Source organism: Phocoena phocoena, chromosome 13 (assembly GCF_963924675.1).
Source record: "Phocoena phocoena chromosome 13, mPhoPho1.1, whole genome shotgun sequence".
In the NCBI taxonomy this organism is placed as follows: Eukaryota; Metazoa; Chordata; class Mammalia; order Artiodactyla; family Phocoenidae; genus Phocoena; species Phocoena phocoena.
In genome coordinates this window covers 25,019,044-25,039,243 of record NC_089231.1, presented here as the reverse complement: position 1 = coordinate 25,039,243, position 20,200 = coordinate 25,019,044, and the positions used below count along the sequence as shown (strand labels likewise).

The 20,200-nt window shown below is 52.3% G+C and overlaps 1 protein-coding gene across 3 annotated transcripts in view; it reads right to left on the bottom strand.

Annotated features, from left to right (window-relative positions):
* The window catches only part of SMAD7 (SMAD family member 7), a 28,629-nt gene extending 17,064 nt beyond the window's left edge, over window positions 1-11,565 (bottom strand). The window contains exons 1-4 of one of the 3 annotated variants that reach the window (XM_065889928.1): window positions 10,892-11,504; window positions 9,992-9,994; window positions 9,482-9,535; window positions 3,853-3,927 (exon numbers count right to left, since the gene is read on the bottom strand). In XM_065889928.1, coding sequence (XP_065746000.1) covers window positions 3,853-3,927; window positions 9,482-9,535; window positions 9,992-9,994; window positions 10,892-11,504 — 745 coding nt within the window. Of the gene's footprint in view, window positions 1-3,852; window positions 3,928-9,481; window positions 9,536-9,991; window positions 9,995-10,891 lie in introns of all 3 variants that reach the window. The other 2 variants (XM_065889929.1, XM_065889930.1) reach the window with 2 other exon arrangements.
* Window positions 11,566-20,200: the final 8,635 nt, after the last annotated feature.

Sequence of the window (20,200 nt, the reverse complement as noted above, 5' to 3'; positions counted from 1 at the left end):
ACCACAACTAGAGAAAGCCTGCGTGCAGCAACGAAGACCCAACATAGCCAAAAATAAATAAATAATTTTTTAAAAATGACTACAAATGATGCTGGCCTCAAATCCCTGCCTTAACCAGCGAGGCCCATATGTCTTAGGCCCAACCAGCTTTAGACACGAATATACAAAGGAGTCTGGGTCTGCAGCTGAAGAACCTGGAATTCACAAGTGAGGTGGTATTTCTTCAAACCCCTCCCATCCCACCCCACTACCCCGAATCAGGACAGCAGACAAGCTAAATGAAAGCTCCCCCCTAGAAACTCCAGATGGAGGCTGCAAAGATGACAGCTTCGAACACATGCTTTTAATTACCAGTGACACAGTGAAAGCTCTGGGAGCAAATCCTTTCCACTTCCACCATCGAGCTGAACCTAGAAGCTTCCCATCTACGTAAGACCTCTCCCAGGTGGGTATTCTTGAGCCAGGATACGTGCCAGCAACGAGGGTTTGTCCTACACGCCTTTCCAAAAGCACCATATCCAGATCCCAATTCAGAACCAATCCAAACACGCCCCGGGCCCAGAGCACATATCCTCATGGAGAAACGGTCTCTGAGGTCCACCTACCCCGCGTGAGAGGGACCCAGGCCTATCCCAGCGCCTGCCCGCTCATGTGTCAGTGCACGTGTCTATCTGTAGGTCTGTAGCACGCATACACACGCGCGCGCGCACACACACACACACACACACACACACAACCAGGCACCAAGCAATCCATCTGTCTCCGAGAGCCGGCTGTCAGAAATGAAAGTACAATCTCCTGGAACCGAGTCACAGCCTTCTAAAAATGTGCCGTTTTCCCAGACTGAGGAAACTTGCAGGGGTGGGGTCTGTTTCACTGCGAGTCCCAGAGGCCTGGCCTGTCGTCTCCCCGGCCAGCCCCGGCCAGCCCCGCGCTGCAAGGCTGGAATTCCAACCTGCAGCCAGCGGGCTGGCTCCCAGCGCTCCTACCCACCCACTCCCCTTCCTCGCAGGAAAGGGAAGGGCCAGCCTTGGAGTCACCCCGGCATCTCGGGAGGGGCGAGGGGCGTGCCTTCAAGCACACCCTCACCCCCACCCCCGAGGCACCACATTTTCACATTCGGCTGTTTTTTTCTTTCCCTTCTTCCCTTGCCAAGAGAATCAAGCCCTGGCTCCCGCTGCCGACCTTCCTCCCACCCTAAACTGAGCCCCATTCATTAAGCCCGATCTTGGCCAGGACAGGAAGGAAAACAGCACACAGGGCCCGTGAAAGAGACACTCAGAGAGGTGATTTCCAGCGGGGAGGCGGGGGCAGAGCCCTGTGGGCACCTTCCCTGCTCCCCGCCGTGATGCCCACTTGGCCTGGCGCTCGCCACAGCAGGCTCCCCGCTCCAGCCTCCCTCCCCTCCCTGGCCCAGCTCCCTTCAGCCACCACAGCCCCCCACCGGCCTCATCCTCCGCCAGGCAGACACACCCCGGCCTCGGCCACCTCCACCCGCGCCCCCCCCGCCCATGGAAAGATCAACTTCTTGGAAAGGAGGTTTGGGCTTTCTCCATTTGCAAAACCCTCCGCCCTGGACTCGAGCCACTACCACCATCTTTTGGGGGGGCCTTCTCGCGGCAGAGGGTGGAGCCCTGGGTTTTCTCAGGGCCTATTGCCTCCCCTCCAGACACCCCCAAACCACTGGCACCAACCCAAGAAACAGTTTCTTCAACTTCCCCCCACGGCACATTATTAATAAACTACTCCAACTCTGAACGGAAAGAAGAAAGAGTTGAAACTTTGAAGCCTTGGGAATTAGTAAATCAAGAGCTAAAATTCAAAACAAATGCTCTTTCATGTGGAGTCCCCCCCGTCACGTTTTTTTCTTCTGGCAGTTTTGTTGAACGACGCTATCCCTTCAGAGACAAGCACTCCTTCCTAGCAGCTCCTCATTCATCGAAATGGCTGCAGTTACTTTGGGGGTAGGGGAGGAGTTCATCATTGCTTTACCCCCAGTTTCTTTCTAGGACTAGAAAAACTCTTGGAAGCCCACCCGTCTCAGAAAGGGCTGCGCTGTCACACTTTTGGCTCTGGGGGCCGGGTAAGGAGGCTGATGGCTCAGGCGGGTATCGTTACTTCCTCCAGCAGAGGAGACAGACAAGATGTTATCAATAAGACAAACCTTCCGAAAAGCCCCCTTTCAAAAGCTACCACTTCCCTTGCCTGTTTCATGTGGTTCAGAGGGGCTGGGACTCCTCCCTGCACATTCAGAATTTAAAAAATAAAACCCTCTAACAACATCCTGAGTGTGCTATTTTGCCCAGACCCTTTCCTCTCCTTGGCTTTCTTTCTTTCCGGAACTCTCTCAGCCTTAGAAAGCAGAAAAGACACAGCTCTCATGTCCCGGTATGTTCTTCCCTCCTCCACCGCCATGGTCCACTCCCATTCTCACCCCAAGCCCCTGCCCTTTCTGCGTCCCTCTTTTTTCCTACTCAGCTCTCATTAGGAGCTTTGAGTAAACAATACCCTCTGTCTCAGATAACAGCCAGAGTATATACTGCACTGAAATCAAAACAAACAAGGGTCTCCCTGAAGACATTCTCAGCAAGCTCAATTCCTGCAGAGGGAACTGGCTAGCATGAACCGAGCCGAGGCTGAGCGACACCTGACCAGTTAAAAGTCGCAAAAGACGGTGCACCACGGTCCCCCCAAAGACTTTTGTTTATGGTTTTTTTTGCGGTACGCAGGCCTCTCGCTGCTGTGGCCTCTGCCGTTGCGGAGCCTGTCCGGACGCGCAGGCTCAGCGGCCATGGCTCACGGGCCCAGCCACTCCGCGGAATGTGGGATCTTCCCGGACCAGGGCACGAACCCGTGTCCCCTGCATCGGCAGGCGGACTCTCAACCACTGTGCCACCAGGGAAGCCCCAAAGACAGTTTTATAGCTTCCATCGGAGCTGCCATGATCCTACACCAATGTCCCAAGGGTCAATGTCCAGAACTCTGCTGGATTTTCTTTTCTTTTCTTTTCTTTTTTTTCCTGGATTACTTTCCCTCTTGTTTTAGCTAGTTCTTAGAAAATCCAGTGATGGCATACTGGGGTGGGAAAAACAGGTGGAAAACAGGACATATTTAGAACAGAATGGAAATGTCTCCCACTTACATTGCTAATGAGTTTCTCCAAGTTTATCACTCTGTTCTCCTGTCTCTCGGGGACAATGATGTTTAGGCTCTCCAGTGCCCCTCACCCAATTCCATAACTCTCCAGCCTGGGAGTCCAGGCCCCTGCTCACACCTGTGGGCCCTCAGGGACACCTTCCCTGCTGGGTAACAGTATTAGCACCTACTGTCTGCAGTGTCCCCACCCTGGCCCTCCCATCCCCACCATGCACTGCAGACTTCTGCACAAAGCTGGACTGGGAAGCAGGATTTGCAAAGAAGCATCAAGGCCATCTACTCTAAACTCCCATCCTACACTTGGGGTCTGTCTTCTACAAGTTCCCAAAAGGTGGATCCATTCCCTTCAAGGCACCCGATGCACTGAGAGTGAGAGCAAGAAAGGGCTTAAACCCGTGGACGAGTGACACCAAAGTCACCAAGTGGAAGCCCCTCAAGTCGGGAGCTGCTTAACGATAACCACGAAACGTGGCCCAACACCAGCCCGCCGGCTGGCCCCACACTTCCAGATCTATGGCCCAGAAGGATGAGCTGAAGGGCAACAGAGTCATCACGGATACATCCAGTTTCATGCACATAAAAGTGAGAATTAATTCCAGACCAGCTGGGGTGGCAGAAGGCCACCTCCATTCCTCCAGTCTCCAGTCATTTCAGGAGGTCTTCGAATTGCCAAGAAAGTAAGAGAAAGCAGCTCACCTGAAAGCCCCCCAGGGGCCAGATAATTCGTTCCCCCTGTTTCAGCGGAGGAAGGCACAGCATCTGGACAGTCTGCTGTGGATATGAAGAGAGAAATAAATAAATTAAAACACCAAGATTAATTTTTAAGCACATTCTAAACAGCATTAAAGAGAAACCACACATTCCAAACGGGTGACTGCCGGCCGCGATGCCGATTATTAATGGGCTGCCCAGGCTTCGCTACCCATCATAAGACAGACCACAGCACCTTGTCACCCGTCTGGGCTCCGGGCGGCCAGTTAATCATTAGTCAAGACAGACTGGCTGGAATTTCTCTTTTATTGCAAGTCCCCCATTGAGGAAACCAGGTAGTTTCCAAGGTCAAAGGACGCCCGGTTCTTGTCTCTCCACCATCTTTCCCATCTTTTCCCAAAGCATGGCCTCTCTGCTTGGATCCAGTGGCCTCGCTGCCACTCTCATCTTTTTAAAGACAGACTTCCCAGTTCTTTAGGAAGAACTGGTGCTGGGCTGAAGGGACTTCTTCCTTTTTAACTGAGGTATAATAAGTATAAAAAAAATACAAATCTCAAGTGCAACTCGATGAAATGAATTTTACTCACGTACACACCTGTGAACAACCCCTCACGCCACATCAGGACAACAGAGAACATTTTCAGCAAGGCTCCCTAATCCAAACTCCCCATCTCTGGAAACCCTCCCAGGCAACCCCAGGCCTGCAAGGCTCCCTGCCTCAGTTCCTATAAAATCTTCCTGGCACCCAGTACTCGTGACTTCCTTCTGCTGTCTTTATTGATTTTTTACCTTCAGATCCTGTCTGCCTGAACTAGACTATAACCGTCTCTTCAACACCTTTGTCACCCTCAGGTACTCAGCACAATGACCTATCATGAGGATAATGCCAATTCCAGATGAGAAATATATAGACTTCTCAACCTCCCTCCAAGCAATGAAAACAAAAAATAATGGCCACGAACCACAACGAATTAGTCCCTCGAAACAAAAATACACAAGACCCCATAAGCATATCACGCACCATTGCCAGTGCCAAACTTACTGAAATCCATAGAGAAAGGCCGGCTCAGGAAAGGAGCGTCCCAGCTCCAAAGCAAAAACACCAGGTCAGATGGTGCAAATGCCAGTCCCTCCACCCCAGGCCACTAGCAGGATGTCCCTGGGGGGGGGGGGGTGCGTTACCAGTTTCCCCCTGGAAACACTTGGCCGAGAGGGCGAATAGGAAGCCAAGTGAAAGAGTAGTCCAGGGGCAGGTAGCCACAGAGCTCTCTAGGGGCCCAGCAGCTGTCTCCAGTGCCTGGTAAAAGGGGGGAGGGGCTGGGCCACTCAACTCTGAGGTCCTCTCTCTAATCCCTCTCTTGCATTCTCTCTCAGGCTGGAAGAACTTTTCAAGAATTCTTCTAAACTGGGAAGGAGGAAGCAAAGGAGTGGCAGCGGCGGGCAGGGGAGAGAGAGAAAAGACTGTGTGGGTAATTTCACTGTATCAGGGTAAAGTTTGATTCCTAACAGGAATATACAGTTTTACAGGATACACTTAATCAAATGGAAAACAATAGGGGTGGGCAGGAAATGGAGTGGCTGGTTAAAGAGTGTAGAGCCTGCACTTTCTAAACTACTTCGATGGCCTTCACTATGTTGGAGATTGGCTTCTACCTACCCCGCAAAGGGAAGACACCCCCATGGTGACTTATCCGCGGCCACTCCCTCCCTCCCCGACCAGCTCTGGCTGGCTGAATCCCAGGGACAAGGTGTGTTTCAAAGGAAGAGCCCACATCTCGGGACAGAGCTGGGACCACATTCGGGGTTGTCAGCCTGTCTCAGATCAAAGGTTAAGCCAGCTCCACACTGGCAACCACAAGCATTTCTATGAAATGGTGCTCTGCCCTTTGTGCAGCGCCTTTGATCTCAGAAGGGATTTACAAACGTTAATTAGGTCTCCTTACCACCCCTGTGAAGTAGCAAGGTATACCTGTTTGACAGGTACCCAGGTAAACTGAGGCATCACAGAGCAGCCCAAGGGGCCACCCAGTGAGCTGGACCATACCCAAGGGTTCAGCCCTCTCCCTCCCAGGGTAGGCCACGTCCTCACTCCCTTCCCTGAAGGTAGCTGGGCTGAGACAGTCTTCAGTACCCAGACGGGCCTCAAGCTCCTGACAAGTTAGTATAGGTCAAAGAGGCCACAGCTCCGTCTCTCACCCACAGAAAAGCTCTGCTGAGGTAGCTCTCCGAAGGCAGGGTTCTCAGCTACTGCCTTGTCGTCTGCTCCCCAGAGCCCAGGCTGGTACACTCAGAAACTCTAGGCTACTCCTGGCTCTTCTCCACCGCTAAACACTACCAAGCACCCAGTGAGTGAGAGCTTTCAAAGATGCATGCCTGGGGACAGCCAAGGAATGAGCTGCTGCAAAGGGTACAAGGCGACAGAGCTGGGGACCCCACTTCTCTCATTCGGAGAATGGTTTCCAGACAGCCAGGATATTCCTGTCAACTTAGTTCTGAGCTACCTAAGTACCTACCGTCTGGGACAGAGGAGCCTCCACCACCACCACCATACCCCAGCTCTGCCCCAATCCACAACCCAGGTTACAGAAGCACTAACCAATGCATTGGAATCTTCAATGCATTTCAGGCAGGCACATCAAGTATGTAGAATGACTGAATGAGTGACCCAATAAATGAATGAATGAATGAATCATCTAACCTAACTCCTTGATCATGTGGGTTTAAAACCAGGCCTGGAAAAGTTAATAGTGGCCTGAGTTAAAAGGTAAATGCAGGACTAGGTCCCAGACTTCTCAGCTAGGCTTTGGAGGCTCGATCTGCCAATGGTCACCTGGATCCCCAGCCCAAGCAAGTAAATGTACCCAGCAACATCCCCTCCCCGCCAAGCCATTCTTCAAATCTTTCAGACCTTCCGATACAGAGGACACAGGAAGCAGAGCCTACAGAGCAATCCCTCCCAGCATCCCCACTCCATAAACTGAGAGCTCATTCTAACAGCCTGCTCTCTTACTCCTGGTGTGATGGGGCTGGGGGTGGGGGGTGGGGTGTCCTGACTTCTGAGAGCCTCAAGTCACAGCCACCCTACTCCTACATCCAGCCATGTCTAACACTCCTTCCCAGAAGATCCTGCTGACTTCGAACCACAGAGTACCCAGGCCTACCTAGTCAGGCCATGCCAGAGGCTGCAGTGGATCGGCTTGAACCATAGCAAAACGGAGCTCCCAACTTTCAGCTGGAGCGTTCCTCCAAGGCTGCAGGGGGACCAGGCCCCAGCCTCTTCCCACCGCCTCTGCCCAAGCTGGAGACTTCACAGAAGAGATTCCCTTAGCTGTGCAACTGGTTAGGATTTTAACAGCTGTCCACTGTAAACCTTACAGCTGGTTCTCACCTAGTAACCCAAGACTAAAAATGCAACCTACGACTTAGAAACTTAAGAATGTAAGCAGCTGATGTAAGTTCCCCAGCCAAATACTCTCCCCCATGTGCAAGACAGAGAGAAAAACCTGGGGCAGCATCCCATCTGTGTGTCTGACCTCAACATCTCTGGCTACAGCAGCCAACAAAACCAGGCCCAGCCCTGGCAGCCCTCCAGTGCGCCAGGAGATTCCCACCACAGGGGCTTCACCGGTTAGCACCCTCACATCCTTACACAAAGGTGATGTTTTTCACTCCTTTTTTTTGTTTGTTTTGGGGTTTTCTGGTTTGGAAGGGGGAGAGGAGGGTTAGATTTTTGCTTTGGAGTGTTTTTTGGGTTTTTTTTTTTTTTTTGGTTTTGTTTTACAGAAACGTTTTGGGTGAGTAACCAAGCTGTGAGTTTCCGATTGGCAGGTTAATCACTTCCTATTGGCTGATCTTGAGAACTTTTCTCCCCCTTGGAAATGGCACATTCCTGTCTTTGTGGCTTCTCTGTTTGCACACATTTTGCTACCTAATGTCAACACTTGCTAATGAATAAATATATCACTCCACTCGCTGAAAATGAGGTCCTGGCCTGAGAGGGTGACTGCTTGAATCCGGTGAACAGATCTGTCCAGGTATCTCTGCAGGAAACCCAAGAGAATGTGGTCCTTCTTTCCTATGACTTTAGGAAATTTCTCAGAACACTTCGCCCTAGTCTTCTTTAACCCTGGGGCCAAGGTAACTAGCCTCCCTCTTTCTCACTTTTAAGGAAAACCTCCAAATTTGAAGACTATGGAAGGGAAAACAAAAACAGGATAGAGAGAGCCCCTTGGAGAACTAAGCTCATAAAAGAATTCTTGAGTATTGATGCCAAAAACCCAGTCAAACTTACATTCTTGGAGAAAACAGAGCTTGGTAATTCCAGTTAACATTTGTTATAAATACAGAGCTGCTTATCTCCTCATTAATGACTATTTATCTGGTGTTTTGTAAATCGAAAGCAAAATATCACATGCTTTGCAGGCCACTTACTAGACAGGCACCAGGCAAGCAGCAACGCCTTCCAAGACTGGAGGGATCGTGTAGTTGGGGAGGGCTGGCTGGAGAGCACGGGCTTCTCTTACACCGTTCATTAAAGTATTTAATTCTGGACAACGCCCCAGCAAGACTTTTAATTAGTGGGGGAAAGGCCCAACAGCCAAAACTCATGAGGCGGAAGGACTTGTAGAATTCCAAGAGGGAAATGGGGCCCAACCCTTCACTTTTCCTTCTCCCAGAACTTTGGCAAAATAAAAATGTCGAAAGCGTTGCATTTGTCCGGCACTAGTGTAGACAAAAGTCACAATCCCTACTTTCAAGCAAACGAACCTCCCGCTGCAAGAAGGGGCTCCAGGAAACAAGGGCCCATCGAAGTTGTCACCCTCGAGTCCCCGTTTTTCAGACCCTCCTCCCCTGGCACTGTCAACCTCTGCACTGCCTGCCAAAAGTTGAACGCAGACAAGCGCAACTGAGGTGGTGCCAGTCTCAAGTGGGGCTTCTGCCCTGGCCCCGTGCCAGCCTGTGACAAAGCACCAGGCAGGCAGAGCTCTGCTAGAAACTTTTATAGCCCTCACCAGGAACTCCGAGATAACCAGGAGGGGGCTGTGGACTTTACTTCTTAAATTTTCTAATCTCTTGCTCCAAACCAAGGTCCGTCTCTGCACTTTTTAAAACTGTCTTCCCTCCCCCATCGGGTTATCCATTCTTCCCACTGAGATACTTCTGGCACTCACAAAGTCTCCGACGTTGCCCATCAACCTGTCCTATTTGGCTCCCGAGATGCTTCGGCGTGGATCAAATTCCACGTGTTAAAAGCTGAGCCAACTTGGGTTATGGAGTGCAAATACATGAAAAAAGGAACAAAATGGAAATATCTAGGAAACAAACACCTTTGCAAAAAGATATATATGTATACACACACACACACACACACACACACACACACACACACACACACACACACACACACACACACACACACACACACACTATCGCCAGCTCCAGTCACAACAAAAACAGAAAAAAACCCACCAAACTTTCAACATCGGCAACCTATAACAACCTCGGGGAAAGTCCAGCGTCTCCCCACGCCGCTGCCTAGGCATACACATCCGCGTTCTAGAGACTCCATTTCTAACTTAAGATAGGAAGGATATTTTTAAAAGCATCTACTCACCAGTTGGTTTGAGAAAATCCATCGGGTATCTGGAGTAAGGAGGAGGGGGAGACTCTGGAATTAAAAAAGAAAGAGAAAATAAAGACCGAGCCATGAGAAAGAGATAGAAACTTATGATAACAGAGGCATTCTTTTAGCCCAACTGTTTGTCTTAGCTGTGGGGGTTGGAGGCAGGGCCGCGGGGCGGTGATTGCCTTGATATTTAGCTGTCAGATAAACAAAAGAGGCCGCCTGGCGCCAGCCTCGGCGCTCCGCTCCTCCACGTCTGCGGCCGCCGCCGCCGCCGCCGCCGCCGCCGCCGCGCTCGGCCGGCCGGGCTGGAAACCACCGGCTCGGCCGCAGGTCGGCCGAGGCCGCTCACTTCACAGGGCAGCAGGGCCACAAAGCCCCCTCCCCGTCCCAGAACTTCACACCCCACTCCCACCGCCCCACCCCACCCCCGCCCCGTCCCCCAGGGGTGCAATTCACCTCCGCCACCGCTGCTCCGCTCCGCACCCGCGCGGGGATCACGGGCTTCCCCTTTGCCAGCCCACCCGGGAGGTGCACCCCAAGAGCGCTGGTGAACTTGGATTTGTGGGCGCCCGATGTGCACCCCGCCCCCGCACAAAGACGTAGAGAAAAGGGAATCAATGGAGGCCGGGAGGATAAAGAGGAGGCGGCTGGGGTCTCAACCGAGAAGCAGCCCAGGCCCCAGGGGCAGCATCCTCACGGAGGCGCTGGGGGCAGACCATTCTACAGTCAGTAACTGTGCTTTCCTGTGCTGGAAGAATGGAAAAAGCAGGCGGCACCCAACTTCTCCTCACTGCTTCTTCTCTTTCACCCTGGGGTGGTACAGTTTGGAGCAGATATCCAGCGCGACCTTCCATCCTAACTCTCTTTGCCTCAAAACCCAAAGCTGCGCCGGCCAGGACAGTCTCCCAGACCCTTGTGCCCGACGTGACCCTCTTTATTTACTAAAGGAGAGCCTTACTCTCTAGCCGTTACAACTGCTTCTCCCAGCCTTCCTTGGCGGCCTTGGACCGAATCCAACTCGGCCACACACCTCAACGCCTTTCCCAGAGGGGGGGAGGCGTGACCCCCACTTCTCTCTGCACCCCTTGGCTAATCCGGAAATGAGGACATCTAATCTTTAAACCCCCTGTGTGTAGTGTGTGTGCGTGAGCAATGCCCAAAGCCTCCCCTGCGCCCCGGGGCAACAGAGAAGAAAAAATCTGGAAGGGAACCCCCAGGGAATACCTTTCCAGTTTCCCCTAGTCCCTTCTCGACCCTTGCCCCTCAAGTCTCTTCTCAGGGGGAGATGTACACTCCCCTCCGGCGAGGTAGCTGCACAAACACACAGCCCAACGGGGCTTTTCTTGCACCACCTGAGCGCCAGAAGGAGGGGAGGGTGGGCGCAGAACAACTTCCTACCTAGTTCGCAGAGTCGGCTAAGGTGATGGGGGTTGCAGCACACCAGCTCGGGGTTGATCTTCCCGTAAGATTCACAGCAACACAGCCTCTTGACTTCCGAGGAATGCCTGAGATCCGGCCACCTGAACACTTTGCACAGCAGGAGGGGGAGCGAATAGGACGAGGGCGGCTGCGCGGGCTGCGAGCCGGAGGGCGCCCCCAGGCCCAGCCTGCAGTCCAGGCGGCCAGGCAGCAAGAGGCACGCGGTGCGCGTACCGCCGCGGGACTCCACGGCCTGCAGCAGCAGCTCCAGCTGCCGTTCCTTCAGTTTCTTGAGCACCGAGTGCGTGAGCGCCTTCAGATCCGCCTCGGCGCCCCCGGCCGCGCCGGAGCCCGCGGCTGGGGGGTGAGGATGGTGGTGACCTTTGGCACCTCGCACCGCCTTGCCCAGGCAGCAGCCAGCCCTGCCTGCGCCGCCGCCACCGGCCCCATGCGCCCGGCCGTCCGTCGCCCCTTCTCCCCGCAGGTCGCCTCCTCCTCCGCCTCCCCCCGCGCCCTCCTCCTCGTCCTCGCCGCCGGGCGCACGGCTCCTCCAGAGACGCCGGACGAGCGCAGATCGTTTGGTCCTGAACATGCGGGGCGAGGAGGCGAGGAGAAAAGTCGTTTGCCGGCTAAGGAGCGAACATGACCTCCGCACACCATGAAGAAGTCGGGTGCCGAGTTGGGGCAGCAGGCGCAGGCGACAGCAGCAGCAGCAGGGGCCCTGGCAGGAGCGGCGGCGGCCCGAGGGGCGCTCCGTGGCATGCGCCAGTCTCCCGGAGGCCGGGGCGCGCGCGGGGGCCCGGGGGCGCCCGCCGGGGCTCGGGGGCCTGCGCTCCGGCTGCCCCACCCCTCGCGGCCCGCGCCGTGCGCCGCTCTCGGGCCCCGGCGCACCCCGGAGGAACGCGGCCGCCGCTTCCCTGGGGGCGGCGAAGCCTACCCCGGTCGGCGCCTCCCCAAAAAGAGGTCCCCCCGCAGCGGCTCCCGAGTGTCGGGCTCGCCAGATTCGGCTGCCTACATGGAAGATCCGCGAGGGCAAAAAACGAAAGGCGTTCGGCTGAGCTGCTGGAGGGAGGAAAACGCCTCTTTCCCCCTTGCTAAGCAACTTAATTTGGGGGTGGGGAGAAACTGGCAATTAAAAAAAAAAAGCAGGCACGCGATTTATTTTTTTCCTCTATATCCTTAGTAACCGGATCGCCTTGAATTCCGTACACACGAAGGCTCGGGGGAGGGGGCTGAGTGGACTTCACCCCGCATGAGATGTCTGGCGAAATAAGGAAGCTCTCTCAAAATCTAAGAACCAAACATGCAAAGCCCAAAATGAAAAACACCACCTCCTCGCACCCCGGAGGCCTGGGGCGTCCGGCTGGACCTGGGGTTTAAAAAAAGAAAATGTTTACAAAGTAGAACTAGACGTTTGAGGGGTGGAAAAAACGTATCCACGAGTTACATCCCCCTTTTTTCCTTGCAGAGCCCCGCTGGTCTTTTGCCTTTTCTTCTGCCAACAAAAAAAAAAAAAAAAAAAAAAAATCGTATTTTTTTAATCCACAGAAAGCTTTGGCTAGGCTGCTTCAATCCTTCGCATCTGGGTGATTTAGGGTAGTCTCTGGTCTTTCCTCTTGCGCTCCCGGGGGCCCCAGTCCTCAGCGGGGACTTCCTCGGGGCTGGCGGGGGCGCAGGGGCAGAAGATGCTGCGGCGGCGGCTGCGCCCCGCGGGGCTGACAGCGCGGGGGAGGGCGGCGCGGCGGCCGCGACGGGCCGCTGGCGGGTCGCGCGCTCTCGCCCTCTGCTCTCTAGTGCGGGAACCGCCGGCGCCCCCTCCCCTGGCCGCGGCCGGCCGCTGGGGCTCCCCGTGTGGGCTGCTCGCCCCGACTCGGCTGCGGCGGCTGGAGGCCCCGGTGTCCCTCACGCCGCCTTCTCCTCCGAGACTCTCCTCGTCGCGGTCGGGAGCCTCCTTGTCCCCCGTCCGCCCTCTCCTGGCGCTCGGGTCCTTCTGCCGCCGCTGGGGGCTCGCCGCGCCGCACTCAGGGGCTCCTGGGCCGTGCGCTCGGCAGCTCGGCGCCGGCGGGCTGGCTCTGTCTCGGGCAGCTCTCTCCGGCGCGGCGAGCGGACCGAGCACGGCGCCCGGCTGGCTCGGCTGGCGCGGCTCGAGGACAGGTTCCTCCGTGCGCCGAGCAGGCGAGCGAGTGTGCTCAGGGCTCACAGCCTCCGGCAAGGCCTCCCGCCCCCGCCCCCTTCCCTCCCCCTTCCTCCCCCTTCCCTCCCCCGCCCCCAGCCGCCGCCGCCGCCGCCGCCTCCTCCCCGCCTCCCCCCCCGGCCCCCCCCAGCCCTCTGCTCTGCTGGTTCCACTGCGCAGTGGCGCGCCCGGCTCCGGCCTCGTCACGTGGCCGTCTAGACACCCTGTCGCTTTAAAAAAAAAAAAAAAAAAAGCGATTGTGTTTCGCAAACAACAGATCGGGTTTCTAAAAGCTATTTCTCCACCCCGCCCCCCGCCACCGCCACCCCCTCCCGAGTCTGCAGGGGTGGGGGGGGGGACGAATAAAGGTGGGGAGCATAGAAGCTCCCAGAATCGACTGAGACTTGGCGGAATCAGAGGAGAAATGGAAAGACCCAAGAGCACCGAACAAGCTTCGCCGGCGAGTTATGGAGCGAAGCGAGCGGGTCGGTGGCGGATTTAGACCCGGACCGCGGAGCTTCTCAGTGGCTGTCCCGCGCGCGCTCGCCCTAACGCTTCATTCATTCGTTTTGTTTTAAAGGCCCTGGTGACGGATCCCCTGGCCGCCGCGCGGGAGGGAAGGGGGAGGAGAGCGCTGTCTCCGTTTAAAAGACATTTACACCGGACTGGACCAAGGCCCTAGGAAGTGTGCGCTGAAGGGAACAGCCGGGCCGCCGAGGGCAGGGAGGCGGCGCGAATGTGACCTCAGCGGCGGCCGCGCGCTCCCTCCCGCCCTCTCCCGCTCCGGGCTCGGGTTTCTAGGACTGCCTGGAGAAGTGTGTCTTGTGCAAAGCTCTGGAATGCATTTGGCTGGCTGACGAGTTGCAAGGGGCAGCATCCTGGCCGGGGGTGGGGGGGGCTTGCCCGCCCGCCGCGTGCAGGTTTCCTCCGGAGCCCGGAAGACCTCCGCCACCCCGCCTCCCAGCGCAGGAAGGTTACCTTCCGAGCAGACCTGCCTAGGGCATGCATATGCATGCAGGGCCTGTTTCTTCGCCCTCCTCGGCCCCGTAGCTTTCAAGGCGCTTAGAGTCAGAGAGTTTATCCCCTTACCCGAGGCTTTAGAGAAGCGTAGACCCAGCAGGCAGACTATTGCATGGAAATGGGTAAAGCATTGGTGGGGCAAAGGACCAGATTACGTTTACTTCGTGAAAACTGTTGACAGTAGAAACGTAATGATTTAAATATATACGCATCATTATTGAGGAGGCCACTAGTTGGCATGGTGGTCTAACCTCGCATCTTATTCAGTGAAATAAGATTTTTTTAAAAAGCCATTTAGAATTGTGAGATCAGGACGACTATGAAACTCACTGGGGATTTTAACGAATCTTTAGAAAAGGTGAAAGAAACTATTTTCATTTTCCCAGCTAAGTTATGCTCCTTTAAAAGGAAAAGGCACAAAAATAATAATAATAAAGAAAAACAAAAAAGGCAATAAAAGTAATAAAATAAAAGGAAAAAGCACAGATGAATCTCAGCTTTATAGCTCAGCCCCTTCCCTTCCAGCAACTTAAAAGGTGTCTGTATGCCATAGGTGCTTAATAAATATTTAGGAATCAACAGACTTGAATAGACTCATTTGGACCATTTCCCCCAAACCCACCAAGAGCACCTTTGGAGATATAAAAGTGAGAGAAAATCATGATCATCTCTAGGCAAGGGACCCTGAAGCTCACTGACCTAGAAGACCCAGAAATGCCAAGCAGTGCAGAAACGTGTAGGACAGGGCAGCAGCTGGCATTCTAAACCTTGTAAGCCACGTAGGCTGCAATTGTATAAGATCATAATTTTGTTACAAATAAAAATATTGCTTATTGAAAAGGGCATTGAAACCTCTGTGTGTGTGTGTGTGTGTGTGTGTGTGTGAAATTTTCTGAACAAGCAAGCTGCAAAGACAGCAGGAGAGAAAGCCCAGGAGAAAATGGATTTGGGTGATCCCATCATCATTGGCAGGGAAAGACAAAACAGGCAGAAATGGGATTTTTGAGGTATCTGGGAAATGTATAATACACTCACCTCAGAAAGGCTTACAAAGAATACCTGATTCCTGGCTGAGACTCTGCCACTCACTGGTTAAATAACACACTAGTGGTGATATTAGATGAGCACTTGGCAGGGTTTAAAAAGCTTTCTGGGCAAGTTTCCTGCCCTCTCCGGGGTCTCATTCCCTCTCTCTGCTCTGGGCCTAGCTAGAAGATGTTCACTTTCCTGTCGAGGCTAGGCCAGACTGCAAAGTGACAGGAAGGACTTAAATAAGCAGTGAAAACAAAAGGCATAATTCTAATTAAGCTTCTTGGCTAAATGGAGAATCTGAAGACTGGGAAATCTGGCCAATGGTGCTAGCACTATGGCATGCGAGGCCGGAGCACACACAGGGCAGGTAGATTTAGCGGGTGTTTCAGGAGTTGAATCTGACGTCACAACTTGTCTGGGTGGAGCATGCATATTCTTGCAAAGATATGTTACCATACAGTGTAATTGTGGGTGCTTTTACTTCAGGTGTCACCCCTGTCTTGCCCTCTCTACATGGCTTTCCTCCTCCATTTTACTGCCCTAGGTAGACAATGGGTGGGTTGCTGGGCAAGTACCTGCAGTGGTTGGTGCTGCTTTATAGCTCCCTGGCATCCCCTGAATCAGTTAACATCCCAAGCCTTCCTGAGATCCAGTCCCACCCCATTCATATTCTTATTCCTTTCCTTTCCAAGAAAGAAGCTGGACAGTAGAGGAACTCCTGGCTGGCTGGCGTGCCTAGAAAAGGAGTTCCTTTCCTTTCCACAGGCACAAATGAGACTGACAGGCACCGCATTTCAAACTATTCTGATCCTTGGAAAAAAAAGTTTAGGAGTTCACCAAACTATTGTGAATGAGTTTGATTCTAATCATTTGCTGGCAGGGAATATGGAATAAAATATCTCATTTGCAGTTGTTTATTTCCTGTTGTGGCTTCTATTTTCATCTTTTAGTCACTTTGGTGATAGTAATCAAACCCTAATCATGGTGCAGCCACAAGTCACAGAGACCAAAATAACTTGCAACAGAGTTATGACAAACAAGGATGGAGACAGCGAAAGACCTGGCTACTTAATCACTGGCCCCTGGCACCCGAAGGACTGCGGGGGCCGCCATTTGACTGACCGCTGGCTAAGCAGCTAGAGGAGAGAGGAAGCTGGGGGGAAATTGCTCCAAGGCCCCCGGTCTTGAGCAGTCAGGGCCCCAGGGTGCATGAGGAAGGAGGGCAGCAGACTGCACAGGAAATGGAGGAGAAGCAGGTAAACCGTCCACAACTGCTGGGGGGAAATTGACATGAAAGAGAACGAGGAGGACAGAAAAAGAGAACCTGAAAACCTCTCGAGGACGATAAGCAACTCTAAGCAAAAGCTTAAATAAATAAATAAATAACTCCTGTCTGGGCAAGACAGGATTCTTCCTTTCAGTACTTTTCTCATTTCCAGTGGTTCTTAGAAGAGAAGGGCAGAAAGAGGCCCCAAAGGACATGTGGGTGTGTTGATGCTGGGGGCCAAGGGCCGAAGCGAGGCAGGGGTGAGGATTTTTCCTTGCAGAAGCCAAAGAAGAAACAATCGAAGAGGCAAAAAAGAGTGTTGGAAAATATCGACATTTCTTGCACAACCGTCCCTCGAAAAATGTGTGAGTGAGCCCTCAACCATCCTGAACTGGCAGCGATACAAATGGAAGTGATGGTTCATGAAAGGAAGACGGCATGAGTGAGGCTGATGTGACAATCAGCCCTTCTTGGCGTATGTTAGAAGAAGGAGAACGTTAGGTGAATGAAATGCATCTAATTCACAATCAAATAAAGATGCTATAAGCACTGACTCATCAAATATTCTTGTATTACAGACAGGCTGTCAACTGGTCTGTAACATTTGCCAGGTGGCTCTCCAGGACATTCAACTGGGTACTGGGGGCCAGAGGGGGAGGGGCAGGATAAAATGAATGTTCTTATGAAGGAGACAAGAGAAACACCCAGCAAAAGTAAAGATCTAGGACAACAGAGACATTCAAATATATAGTCATGTAGATACAGTTTCCTCCAGGGAGGGACACTGGATGGCTGATGAAAATGGCTGGGAGGGAAACTTCACCGTACATAACTTTTTGTACCTTTTCAACTTCATACCATGTGAATTTGTTACTTATTCAAAAATATACAGATTTAAGGGTTTTTTTTTAAATCCCTGCCTGCTTTTCTTATTTCCTGAAATTGGCTGTTCTTATGTCCTTGTAGAAAAGGATGAGTTGGCGAGGTCCCATGTGGAAGTGAGGCTGCAGACAGCTTCTCCCTCTGTGGGGCAGTTACTACAGGAAGGCTGATGACAACAGAGACCAATGTGTCATCCCAGACGGCAAGGGTGGAGGCCGCCTTTTCATGACCCCGGCAAGAGTCAGCGAGGAAACGCGCCAGTCCTAATCAAAAGTCATTCTAGATATCAGTCAGGCGCAAGTCCTAACCCGGGGAGGACGGCCTCACACACACCAGCGTCTCTCGACCGCAGAGGCACAGGAAGGAGCCTGCCCCATCTGAGAAAATGAGAGCTGCAATTTTTGGAACAGAAATGTGTTCACATGATTCTCAATCCATTTAGCTAGCATTGATTCAAGAGGTGGTGCCAGGTACCAGGCGCGACCTCTGAGACATATAACGGTGTATTAAACAGCCTCTGTTCTCAAGAAATGCACAATCTAGGAGAGGGCTAGAAATATAAAAACAGCCAGCCCTCAAGAACGGAGGCCCCTGCTCAGGAGAACGGAAAGTCAAGGGATTTATTCTGTCTGGGAGGGGGTCTCAGAAAGTTTCCCAAAGGAAGAAATATCTGGAACTAGACTGGCTGAGTTGACAACCAGGCTGAGGTGCTCATGAGGTCAATGATCCTATTCAAAAGGAAAGCACGACGGAAAGAAACAATTGGTAGTTTTCTGTCCACTTCGAGCTAAGTCTTCAAAACTCAAGCCACACTTGTCACTTTGAGACTATAATTTTATAAACACTCTTAAGCCTCAAGGGGTTTAGGGATGGAGGTGAGGCCCCTGCAGTGGATGTTCAGGGAGATCACCTCCCTCAGCGTGAAGTTTTCTTTGTAGAAAGAAATTGCAGGCACAACGCGACATCATCTGTAACCGCAGAGAACTTTCTTCTCGAACGACTGGGAAAATCTCATGATCTCCACTCCTCAAATCAACGGTCAGGCCTCACCTGTGGCAAACTGCTTCATGTCAGGAGGCGATGCCAGTTTTAACACAAGGGAAGGGAAGAGCCTCCAGCGTGAAGCTGGCCTGTTGATGGCTCAGCCATGGGGGTGCTTAGGTAATGGCCTCAAATTCCAACAATGAAAAACTAGGATTCACCATTGCAGTATAGATAGAGAGACATACAGTTTAGCTGATTTCCACGGGCACTAAAAACACTGATTTTAAAGACGGCAAAGCAAGAAAATAAACGTTGCGCCTGATTCAGAAGCACCCCCATGAGCCCCGCTGTTATTCCTCACTCTCCAGGCTGCAGACAGGGTCTTCATCTGAACTTCAAGACACAATGAAATGGACTTGAAGCTACCAAATTAGCCTCACTGTTTTCTGATTTTTTCCCCCTATTTTTCCCCCCCTAGTTTTACCTTTCCCATTCCCCTGTCAAAAGTCTTTAAAGGATGACTTTGGTACTGAATTCTGCATGGTAAGTGCCAGTTAGCATCTTAGTGACGAGACATCCTGTTAATGGTGAATCAGAACTGGGCAGCCTGCAGAAGGGGTAATGTTTTGTCTGTAGGAGAGCAAAGAGTCATAGGTGACCACACACGCTGCTCCTGACACGTCCTGGGACCCGCCAAAGCAGCCCGGCCCCATGAGTGATGGCCAAGGCATTTCCACTGTGAGGACCTGTAAGAGCAGACAGGACCCTTAGCCCAGTTTTCAGACCGAAAATACTTTTCTGCCATTCCTAGCTGCAAGGCTTTAGGAGAGCTGTTTCCGTAGTCTGTCTGCCTTCCTCATACAACAAACACTGAATTAACAACGTCGTGTGTGTGCCAGACCCGGTGTGAGGCTCAAGGAACAAAGCCTTCACCACGGGGTTGCTCGGGGGCACACCGGACACATCGCCAGCACAAGTGCTATGTAAACTACCTGGTATACAGATGCTAATCATTATGATTATCATGGATTTGGAGGTAGGAGCCACCCAATAAACGAATTTTGCCTAACATTCCAAGCCTAGGAAATGAATTTTTACAGAGATAAACGTCCAAGTGATAGGGTAATGAAGAAGGAAGCCACTCGTTCTAGTGTCTGGGACTTCGTGTGGGTTTTACTAGGACCAGTTGGGATGGTGTCAAAGAAGCAAGTCCAGGATCAGGGTTTAAAAACAAACTCATAAGCCTGGGAAATCTTTTTCTCAGGTTGAGAGAGGGGTAAGTGAGAACACAATAAAAAGTGTTTCTCATTCTTTGCTAGCATTACTGTGAGTCATGAATATTTTCCTATGTCCTAGAAATAACTTTCTGGTAATTATGACAAACAAGGAGGGAGTGGGACGGGGTCCACTTTTTTGGGGAAGGATATACCCAGTGCAGTCTCGATCCCACCTTTCTCCATAAACGTTAATTTTGAAGCCTTTCAAGGTGTGTGGAATATGATGTTACCTAGCATTGCTCACGTCTGGTAGACCCATAAGAGAAGACAAGGAAAACTGCGGTAAAATGTGGTGAGACCCAGAAGGGATTTTAAAGGTTACATGGCTCAGAGTCCTCCTCTCCAGTCCAAACCCCAGAACCTGTCATCCATGGTCAAGTTTGCATAATATATGTTTTCTCAAATGCTAAATTATTGGGTATATTTAGTTTGCTTTCTCTATTTTATTGATTTTTGAATAGGTAATATATGCACAGTGGTACGTAACTCAAAGAGGACAAAAGGGCGTGAAGGGAAAAGTAAGGCTTCCTTTCACCCAGGCCCCCAGCCACACGTTTCTCTCTCAGGAGGCAGCCCCATCACAGCCAAACAGACAAAGTGAGTCATGTGAAAAGGCCCATCTCTGCTTTGAACTCCAGTCCCACGTAGCCACC